This window comes from Carassius gibelio, chromosome A11, assembly GCF_023724105.1.
Source record: "Carassius gibelio isolate Cgi1373 ecotype wild population from Czech Republic chromosome A11, carGib1.2-hapl.c, whole genome shotgun sequence".
NCBI classification, from domain to species: Eukaryota; Metazoa; Chordata; class Actinopteri; order Cypriniformes; family Cyprinidae; genus Carassius; species Carassius gibelio.
The window spans coordinates 2,567,838-2,579,720 of NC_068381.1; the positions used below are offsets into that span (position 1 = coordinate 2,567,838).

Genomic DNA, 11,883 nt, shown 5'->3' on the forward strand with positions numbered 1-11,883 from the left:
AGCCGGTTCTGTAATCAGCTGTAAACATCCCTAATTCCAAATACTTAATTTAAGCTATGGGGAATTGCATGCAACATAACCCACGGGGTCCATGGGTTACGAAACGAACCGTGCATCACTAGTGAGGGAAGTCGTGGCCCAGTGGTTGTAGAGGTTGACTCGAGTCTCGGACCGGCAATACCTCAACTGAGGTGCCCTTGAGCAAGGCACTGAACCCCCAACTTCTCCCCGGATGCTGCAGCATAAACGACTGCCCATTTCTCCGGGTGTGTGTTCACTCCTGTGTGTGTGCACTTAGGATGGGTTAAATACAGAGCACGGATTCTGTTTAGCTGCAGTGGACCGCTTGAAAGCATAGGACAAATGCATGGTCACATCATGAGCATAGTCTTTAGGGGTGTACAGAAGGTGACAGCAGGACTACAGTTCAGAAGGATATCTGCAGGCAGTCATGGTTCTCTGCCATGTGCAAGAAAGAAGAGAACCCCGTGCTAGAATGAACACTTTTATGTTATATGCCAGTTCTGCTTGAGGCAGATATTTATCCCATTCAGCCCCACTTTCACAAATCTACTTGGCGAGTTGGTCTTTCAATGTTCGATTCAGTCTTTCACCAATACCATCACACTGGGCGTGGTAGGGTGAGGTGCGGGTTTTCTTATTGCCCAATTGACTGCACAGATGTTTAATCAAAACTGACTCGAACTGTCTACATTTGTCCGTATGGATTATCTCAGGGACCACGTGCTGTTCTACAGTGGTTGCATGCTGATCTTTCACAGGGTACAAATTGACAAAACGGGTAAACAGTCCATCACAACTAAAACATACCTATTCCCAAGAAAAGAAACAGATCAGAACTTGAAGGGGTGCGGCTATTTCCTGAAATTCCTGAAAAACCTAATATTATAGGAGCATAGACCAACAAATGCTCTCACCTCAGTCCCATTTTTAAGACCTGCTGAACGGAAACGATTAAAAACTTCCTTAAGACTGTTGAACACCAGTAAATCAAGGTAAACAAGACAAACCTTTCAATGAAGTCCATGAAGCACCAGCTCTATCAATTGTTGGAAAGTAGGAGGAGCATTCGTAAGACCGATAGGCATAACGATGAATTGATATAAAGCACTGCCTGTATTGAAAGTGGTTTTCTCCCTATCATTGGGGTCTAGCTCAACAAATCAATTGTGCTAAACCAACGTGCAAAAAATGTGCCTTCGTAATCGAATGCTTCAGCATAAAAACTTCCAGAAACTCTTGAACTTTAAAACCACTGCCATCAGTCTGTAACCCCCTTAATTCTTGTCTGCAAATGCTCCAGTCTCTTCAGCGTGGATACATAATGACAATTCACCTTTCTTCTTTTACACACTCACTCGAGGTTGGTCCTTTTTTTTTTCTCAACCACGCTAGTGATGGGTCCCCCTTGAATGATTCATTCATTATGAACAAATCTTTAATGTGACTCGGGACAAATGAGTCATCTCGGGGAGTGATTCATTCAGTCGTGCATTCGAAACATCCTATAATATCTGTACTGAAATTAGTTCACCTGATTCGAGTCTTATGGTTTTTCAAGCTGTTCGTTCACTACCTGACAGACCCGTAAGATTAACCTATGCAGACTGAGCCGAAACTTAATAATAATAATAGCCAATTGACCACATGCAGTGTTAAGGAAAGATTTATATGAATATTTTCTGTTTCTTATAGCATTATAGTTTTGCATTGTTTGTAGTGTGATCAATGTTTGCGTAAGTAGTAGATATGTTAAGGAAGTAACACATAATATTTTGATAAAATTTTGATAAAATTAAGGAAATGACTCGAAAAAACATTCATTTACAGGTCCGAGTTGGTAAAATTATCCAAATTTCCCATCACTAAAGCGCCCTCTGTCTTAAAGGGCCAGGCACACCAAATATCTTTCTGACAAACATGTATAAAACAGATTCATCAACATTTCTTATTCTTCTTTTTATATAAACCCTGAATCAAGTTGAACCTGAATCTAATGATTGTCCTTAACCATCTTCAAGAAATGACAAAAAACACAATACTATATTTAACCCTCTAACTCTAGCATTCAACTCTAATTTAAGTATACTATATATATATATATATATATATATATATATATATATATATATATATATATATATATATATATATATATATGCAACCAGGTCAAATGATAACATGGCAGATAGGCCTATATATTTCATTTATTGTACACACATTTGTACTTTTTTTAAAGGTCAATGCAAGTTTCAAACCAATTGTAGTACCTATTAATACATTATTTGGTTTCGGACTATATTTACGATAATGAATTACAAAGTCGCAAAACACGAAAGTACATATCGCTGCTCTAAGGGTTTTTACAGATTGCTTTAAAGTTTTCATAGACGTACTTCTGAGCAGTTCTCATTTTAATAGATTTAAAAGATTAATATATAACTTTTCCATTAGTAAACAATGACGCATTATTCTGGCGAGCTGTGCCATTTCACTGTAACTTCCTCTGCCTCTGTTATCAGATTTTCAGTCAGATCACATGAGCTTCAAGTTTCATTGCCAGTTTGCTTTTAACCTCAATCTGCAAATGTAAATGCTTTGCAAAGTGCTTTTGAAGATGAAAAAATCTGTGAATTTTTAAAACGATACTCAAAATGTAAGTTTTAAAAGCTTAAAGGTGAGTTACAGTTATAATATGTGAAATTCGTATTAATTGAATTTGGAAAGACCAACTAAATTGTGCATTTTTTTTTTTTGTTTCTCATAGTATTTTTATCAGGTATACACTTAAAAAAATGCAAATGTTACCTAAAAGGCTTATTTCTGCCTTATTTGACCCATAAAAGTTAGTTTTGTTGGAATAAATTGATAAAAGCAGTTACCTATTTTTCAATCTATTTAAGATGAAACCTAACAAATGTTGAAGATCATGTGAAGCTGAAGTAGTTCAGACCTCGTAACAAATGAAGTGAGAGCAGGCCTTCTTCACAAATAGCCTATTTTGAAATAATTTACTTTATATATTTTTTTCGAAACATCAAACTTGCATAAGAAATGGGCATTCTGTGTTTGATCTGATAAAGTTCTTTTGATATCTTAACCTTGTATGAGATTATATTGTGCAATTTGGAGGTCAGAAGATCGTTGCAACAAACACCGTAAGTTAAGAAGTGGGTTTGTTGCAACCAGGACAAACACAATGATGGAGATCAATGCAGAAATAAACATTAAACATATTAATCTTTATTAATAACAAAGCACATCATATTTGGCACTTTGGTCTCTTGTCTTTCATAGAATAAAGTAGTGTAGAGGAAAAAAGTTTCACTATGGCAGGAGGTAGAGTTAGTTCGTTCGTATGTGCTCAAAACTTCATGTTGATGTTTTTATACAAGTTAAATATAACATCATAATGCACGTCACATTCATAAAAAGCACTACGAATGTCCATCTGGTTATTAAAAAAAGACTATAATACAATATAAACTTCTATAAAAGTAAAGCGGTTTGAATATTATACAAAAAGCATCTTGTTCTGTCTTTAATGTTGCTCTCGTGCAAATATATCTTTAAGGAAACTTTGATAAAAACGTACAATAGTTTCACATCCAAAAACTCATTATGGCATGAGTAAATAATTACTTTGGGTGAACTATTTATTCAAAATATATTAAAACAAGTATTTCTTTAAAAAAAAACACACACACACATAATGGTTGTACTGTTTATGCACTAACATTTAAACTACTTGGGTCAGCAAGATTTAATTGTTTTAATGTTTCTGAAAGAAGTTTCTTCTGCTCACCAAGGATGCATATATGTGGTCAAAAATACTGTAAAAAAACAGTGAAATATCATTTAAATTTAAAAGATCTGTTTTCTATGTGAATATATATTGTAGCAAAATGTAATTTATTTCTGTGATGCACAGCTGTATTTTCAGCATCATTCCTCCAGTCTTCAGTGTCACATGATCTTCAGAAATCATTCTAATATTATGATTTGCTGCTTAAGAAACATTTCTGATTATTAAAAATGTTAAAAACAGCAGTTTTTCATGGAAACTTCAGGATTCTTTGAATAGAAAGTTGAAAAGATCAGCATTTATTTGAAATATAAATCTTTTTCTAAAATTCTAAATGTCTTTACTGTTACTTTTAAACAATTTAATGCATCCTTGTTGAATAAAAGTGTTACATTCTTTTACAGAACAGTTTTGTAGGCTTTAAGTTTTTTACATTATGTGCAATTAAATAAAGTATTTAAGACTCAAAGCATCCTGCATCAGTGAATCTGTGAACTCTCCGCTCAAGATCAGGTCTTGATGTTGTAGTCACGCTGATGTTTTGGGTTTATTCTGTATGGAGGGTGGCTCTGGACCTTAATATGACTGTAGCATGTGTGAACAGCTGTAAGGCTCATTCAGTCTCATCTCTGTCCAGACTTCAGACGAGCGCTCGAAACAGAAACGACAGAGACGCTCCGAGAGCGAGACCAAGAGACAGGAAGAAGGCCATGATCGCTCCAGCCGTCTCCGCCTCGCTCGCATCCACCTTCCTGTCAGCAAAAACAACAGAGAGACTCAGAGATGATTGGATCTATTGATTTTTAAGAACCAAGAGCCTCAAGATGTCTTAAAAGGATTTAAGCTAAAACATCTCACATCAAGATATTACTTATTTTAAATCACCCCCTTTAAATTTGTCCTTGAGAACCTGGATTCACATAGTTTTGGGAAATGGTCTCCATAATGAATGTAATTTTTTCTAGTTAGCTCTAATAAATATTATCGGAGATTAATTGAGTACAATTTAAGGCAATTAAGGACTTAACTAATAAATATCAACAGTACTTCCCCAGTTGATTAATCACGAAGACAAATGTTTATTTTGCAAGTTGCAAGAAATACTATTCAAATTATGCATTATCTAATTAAATATGTACTATTTTCGTATATTTCCAGAAAATAAATCTGAACTTTGGATAAAGCCAGGTTCAAAATGTTTGATTTTGATGACATATTAAAGGATTTTGGATTTAAATCAGAAAATACGGTTATAAGTTAAAATGTTAAAATATATATCAGGTGAATGATCTATCAACAAACCCCTCAGTAAAAACCTTGAGAATATAGATAGGAATAAAACTGTAAATTTTGGTGCATGAAAGTGCCGCTGAAGTGATGGAGAAAACAATTAAAGATACGTGTTGAAATTGAAGTCTACAGACGTAAATAGATAAAATGCTATAATAAAATCAGGCGGATGATATATGAACAAACCCTTTAGTAAAAACCTTCAGAATATAGATAGGAATAAAACTGTAAATTTTGGTGTGTGTAAGTGCTGCCAAAGTGTCGGAGAAACTTTTAAAGATTGTACTGTAATTCATATCTATAGAGGCAAATAGATAAAATGCTATAATAAAATCAGGCGGATGATATATGAACAAACCCTTTAGTAAAAACCTTCAGAATATAGATAGGAATAAAACTGTTAAGTTTGGTGTGTGTAAGTGTTACTGAAGTGGAGGTGAAAACAATTAAAGATACATACTGTAACTGAAATATAAAGATGCAAATAGATAAAGTGCAGTGAGAAATCAGTGTGAATGATATATGAACAAAACCCCTCAGTAAAAACCTTCAGAATATAGATAGAAATAAATCTGGTGTATTTAACTTTACATCCTTTAAAGATATGAATCGTAATTTAAATCTGTAGATGCAAATATAAATGCTACAATTATCATACATAAATATTATATTCTGGATGTTTAATTTCTGTAATCTGAAAATAAAAAAAATATGAAAGCAAAATACCCCAAAATGTTATGCCTTAACTTATCTAGTAAATCACAAACGATTGCAAATGTCATGCAAATAGACTGGTTACAAAGAGTGGGAATCCTAAAGAACATTCAACTTATAAAACTTCTGGAATTCTAAAATGTAAAAAATTGTGTTTACTTACGCTACATAATTTAATTAATGAAACTCCTTATTTTAATTCTATACATTTAAAAATTGTAAAAATGTTTAGAACCACTGGTTTAACATTAATCACGTTTTTAGTGTCTTTTTTTATTTTTATTTTTTTATGTTTTTTTGTAAATTTGCCATGTGTTTTTGTCATTTTGATTATTTGTTTTAAATCCACAAACCTACATGGCTTTTATTCATTTTTATTTCAGTTTTAGTTATTTTGACACTTTAAATTAAACTAAATAAAAATTATAACTAGCCGAAATAAAATGAGTTAAGGTTTTTTATACTTTAAGGTTAATATTTTACTTCAAGTAATGAAAGAGTTTTGTGGTTTTAAGCTTTTAGATTTATCAGTGATAATAACTGTGATATGTCCTAGTAAACGAGGGTTCTGTAAGTATTTATACTCACTTGGGCCCGAAGCACATGCACAGACTGGCCAGATATCCATTAGAAAAGGCAAAGAGGATCATGAAGCCGATGAACCAGCCGTCGTGTGAGAAGTAGACGGGCAGATTGTGGCGAGGCTGGACATTACAGAGCATGAAGAGAGGGACAAATATCACACGGGCCACTAACAGACCCGGAAGCAGCTTACTGTCTTTACCAGGCTGAGAGAGAGAAATAACAGAAAAAACCATGTGCATTAATAGCATAAAACTGTTTTACTATCGAATCCAATTGTTTTGTATGGAGCGCCGCACATGACACGCAGGAAAAAATATACGGCTAAATCGTGTCCACGATTTACTAATTAGTTCCCTCAATGTAGTAAAATGTGCACACGATTACTATAGCATTCCCTCGATTTATAAATTGTGGGCACGATTTACTAATTCGTTCCCTCAATTTACTAAAATGTGCACACGATCACTATAGCATTCAATCGATTTAGAAATTGTGCGCACAACTTACTAATTTGTTCCCTCATTTTACTAAAACGTGCACGCGATCACTATTCTGTTCACTCGATTTATAAATTGTGCGCACAACTTACTAATTTGTTCCCTCATTTTACTAAAACGTGCACGCGATCACTATTCTGTTCACTCGATTTATAAATTGTGTGCACGATTTACTAATTAGTTCCCTCAATTTATTAAAACGTGCACACGATTAATATAGCATTCCCTCGATTTATAAATTGTGCGCATGATTTACTAATTCGTTCCCTCAATTTACTAAAATGTGCACACGATCACTATTGCGTTCACTCGATTTATAAATCGTGTCCACGATTTACTAATTTGTTCCCTCATTTTACTAAAACGTGCACACGATCACTATTCTGTTCACTCGATTTATAAATTGTGTGCACGATTTACTAATTAGTTCCCTCAATTTACTAAAATGTGCACACGATTAATATAGCATTCCCTCGATTTATAAATTGTGCGCATGATTTACTAATTCGTTCCCTCAATTTACTAAAACGTGCACACGATTAATATAGCATTCCCTCGATTTATAAATTGTGCGCATGATTTACTAATTCGTTCCCTCAATTTACTAAAATGTGCACACGATCACTATTGCGTTCACTCGATTTATAAATCGTGTCCACGATTTACTAATTTGTTCCCTCATTTTACTAAAACGTGCACACGATCACTATTCTGTTCACTCGATATATAAATTGTGTGCACGATTTACTAATTAGTTCCCTATATTTGCTAAAACGTGCACACGATTAATATAGCATTCCCTCGATTTATAAATTGTGCGCATGATTTACTAATTCGTTCCCTCAATTTACTAAAACGTGCACACGATTACTATTGCGTTCACTCGATTTATAAATCGTGTCCACGATTTATTAATTCGTTCCCTCATTTTACTAAAACGTGCACACGATTACTATTGCGTTCACTCGATTTATAAATTGTGTGCACGATTTACTAATTAGTTCCCTCATTTTACTAAAACGTGCACACGATCACTATTCTGTACACTCGATTTATAAATTGTGCACATGATTTACTAATTAATTCCCTCAATTTACTAAAACGTGCACACGATTACAATTGCGTTCACTCGATTTATAAATTGTGCGCACGATTTACTAATTCGTTCCATCTATTTAGTATTACTAGTGTGCACGATTTAGCAAATCGAGCGAACGCAATAGTAAATCGAGGGAATGCAATAGTAATCGTGTGCACGTTTTAATAAATTGAGAGAACAAATTAAAAAATCGTGCGCACAATTTTTTTTTTTTTCTTGCATGTCATGTGCGGGGCTAGGTAGTTTTGCATTAAACAGCTGTTTCATTTCATCAATTTCATTGCTCAAAGTAACTAATGTCCATCCAGTCATCTGTATTTATTGCATGTAAATCCTCCCACCTGCTGATTCTGAGATTCATATATTTTGTGTATATACAGAATGCATTTATTGTTCTGAAGGATCCATGTATAAACACAAATATTTGTATAATCCACCTTAGAGGAAAATCTATTTGCAGCAATATGAATATACAGCGACTGTTACGAGTGTTTGAATGCTATAGTCACACTTTAAAAAACTGCATGTAGATAGAAAATATCAGATGCATAAACAATTTTTCATGAAAACAGGAGTCATTTATACTAAAGAAATGCACTCAAACACTGTGCAACCAACACATTTGGTAAAAAGAAGTTTGAAAAACTGGAAAGTGGTGTTGAAAATTAAGTTGCGTAATGTTTCTTACCCACATACAGACAGCGGTCAGACTGCGACCTAGCCAATCAAACATGTTGAATAACAGGAAACAAGACACTGGGATGAAATACAAACCTAAAAAGAAATAATTCAGCCATTATGAACAGGAACTTTTAAAATAAACAGCAAACAAAATGTTTTTGTATTCAAACATTGAAATGTTTTAATATTAGCATGATCTTCACAGTTTGTAAATGCATAAAGAGCGGCAGAGGTTTTATGGTCTAAATATCTTTTAGATTTCATTGTTTTCATGCTTGCGCAAATAATTCACCACACAAAACACACTGATTATTTGCATTAAGCACCGATTTTGCCTGTTTTCTCTAACATTATCTGTGAAAGCTTATTTCTTAGTTAATTAATTAATTTAAAGGTAATTGCAGAGTTTTAGGCCATAATTCAAACTTTTTTCTCTCAATTCTTAGTCAATTCTTTTCAGAATTTATACGTCACAATTCTGACTTTTTTTCTCACAAAAGTGCTAAATATATTTTTTTAAAAGTCTGAATTTTAAAATAAACTCATAATTGTGACATGTATGATCTTTGACGTCATTTAAAAGGTTTAAAAAAAAAAATCTTGCTTTGAAACTTGTAATTGCATTAAATTACATATCTATGTTTATGTACATGTTAGGTAAATATTATTTAATGTGTTAATTTTGTAGTGGGGTTTTTGTTTTTCTGAGTGATGAGATTATTGTTGTTTGTTTTGTTATGTTATACATTTTTTGTGTATTAAGGCCCTTGAAAATGAGATGTTGCATCTCAAGGGAATAAAAATAATAAATTTCTATATATATACAGTAGTATTTGTATGTGTATACTCTGTATGTATATTGTATGTACTGTATATACTCTGAATGTATCCAAACTTTAAGATATAAACTCTGTTTAGATATAATTTCTGTTTTTCAGGTAAAAAAAAAATCGTAATTACAATACAAATTGTTATCTTACATTTGTGACTTTTGCCCTCAGAATTTGTCAAACATCAGATATGTTAACATGAAAGTCAGAGTTGTGAGGTGAAAAAGGGGTAATTGCAAATTTTTATATCAAAATGTAGATTATTTCTAATATTAAATATTTATATTTCAGGACAAAGTTAGGTGTAAACCTGAGTTTAAAATTCAAAATTCTGAATTAAAAAAAAAAATTAGTGGGATGATTAGTTGCAACTACAGTAAAAAAAAAAAAAAAAACAGAGGAAAAAAAAGCATAATAATCAGATTGGTGATCAGACTGTGAACTCGTTGAACTCTCACCCCACTGTCCTCCATCAGCAACAGTAGATTTAACGTCCACAGTGATGGCGGGAAACGTGCCGATGGTGATGGTGAAGGCGAAACACACAGAGAACGCCATAACCCAGATCTGAAGAGAGAAATACAAGAAAAACTCTCACTTTCACCTGTATTATTGCTATGCAGCTGCTAAAGTGTTCTGTGTAATGCATGTTTACCTTCTTAAAGATGTCCAGTATGGACGGTGTTTGTTTGTCGTCACCGCCAGCGCTCTTCTCCCGCTCATCTAAAGACAATTCTTTTAAAAAACGGTTTTCGACTGATTTGTGATGTGATTTTTTTTGTGACGTACCTTTCTTCAGCAGATCCGTCTTGTTCTCTTCATCTTCAGCTGGTTTGCTCTGCTGACTCTCCTGATAGTACTGATAAAACTCCTACAGAAGACAAACAGTAAATGCTTCAGGCTTCATCTTTCATCAGCGCGCCGCTCGGATCTTACCAGTTTAGGAAGGACCGCGTACGCTGCGATGGCGAGGGAGATAACGACACACGCTGTGATGAAGTATCCAAACGCGCTGTCGTGTAAAGCAGAACCACCTGAGAGAGAACATTATTTTACATCACAAGATGATGGAAACCTGATTTTAGAAACTAACAAACTAATAAAAATTAATAACTATAGCTTAATAAATTCTTCTACTTTTTTGTAACACTCAAGGATTTACGGCAAATGTTAGAATATAAAAATATAAAGATTAAAAATACATTAATGTAAAATATGTATACTGTATTTAATAATAATAATAATTATATATTAATTAATTTTTTGCAATACTCAAGGATTTACAGTAAAAAAAATGTTAAAATCTAAAAATATATATTTAAAAAATAATGAATTAATTTAAAATATATATATGATTTATTTGATCATAATAATTATATATCATGTAATAATAAAAAGAATAATATATTAACAAATTTTTAATTAACAATATTTTTATTTGTTTTTGTGTGTATATTTATATATCTCTCTATATATCCATATATATATATATATATATATATATATATATATATATATATATATATATTTATATATATATATATATATATATATATATATATATATATATATATATGTATCTATATATATGACTTTGTTTTAGGGCACATGTATTTATGAATAAATAAATGATCACCCTAGAAAGTGTGATGCTTGTATTTTTAGGTGCTTGTATTTATTCTTCAATATAAAGTGTTATTTGAGTTGTGAAGTGTGTCTTGCAGTATAGACTGGTGTAAGGACTCTTTGAGCTGAAGTGGTTGTACTGTATTTGGGACTCACTGGCGATGGCACAGATCATGGCGAAAGCAGCGAAGGTTCCTGCGAGCCCCTGTCCGCTCATGATGGGTGTTGTGTAGGACGCTGGCAGGAGACCGGCCATCCCGAACAGACTTCCCTGAAGAACCGCTCCGAACGCTGGGAACAACACGATCAGAGAAGATCAATTGAGATGAACGAGCCGTCCTGCTTCCGTGATGCATTTGTTGTAGAGACTCACAGTTAATGCAGATGATTTTAATCATGGTGATGATGAAGAACGCCAGTGGCTCCAAATCTACTTTCACCAGGATGGCAGTGAGCAGAAACACCAGCAGAATCGCCGTCAGACTCCCTGCGATCCGGATCTTCTGAGGGATTCTGTGGATTCAAGCACAGAACAGGTCTGCCTCGTGTACCCCAAAATAATATTGACAAGAATAGTATATATATATACCAATAATACCATAAAACAAAGTAATTTAATTTAATTTAATTTAATTTATTATTTTATTTCATTTTATTTTTGAGAGAGATAATTTGGAGGTAAATTGTTTAATTCCCATGAAAATAATTTCAATGAATATATATATATATATATAT

The 11,883-nt window shown here is 33.2% G+C and overlaps 1 protein-coding gene across 2 annotated transcripts in view; it reads right to left on the reverse strand.

The window, feature by feature from the left end:
- Positions 1–3,244: 3,244 nt before the first annotated feature.
- The window catches only part of LOC128021982 (equilibrative nucleoside transporter 1), a 15,443-nt gene continuing 6,804 nt past the window's right edge, over positions 3,245–11,883 (reverse strand). For both annotated transcript variants that reach the window (XM_052609179.1, XM_052609180.1), the window contains exons 5-13: positions 11,522–11,661; positions 11,305–11,439; positions 10,459–10,556; positions 10,312–10,393; positions 10,178–10,245; positions 9,981–10,089; positions 8,700–8,785; positions 6,419–6,618; positions 3,245–4,578 (exon numbers count right to left, since the gene is read on the reverse strand). In XM_052609179.1, the coding sequence (XP_052465139.1) occupies positions 4,467–4,578; positions 6,419–6,618; positions 8,700–8,785; positions 9,981–10,089; positions 10,178–10,245; positions 10,312–10,393; positions 10,459–10,556; positions 11,305–11,439; positions 11,522–11,661 (1,030 nt within the window). In that variant the 3' untranslated portion in view covers positions 3,245–4,466. The remainder of the gene's footprint in view (positions 4,579–6,418; positions 6,619–8,699; positions 8,786–9,980; positions 10,090–10,177; positions 10,246–10,311; positions 10,394–10,458; positions 10,557–11,304; positions 11,440–11,521; positions 11,662–11,883) is intronic.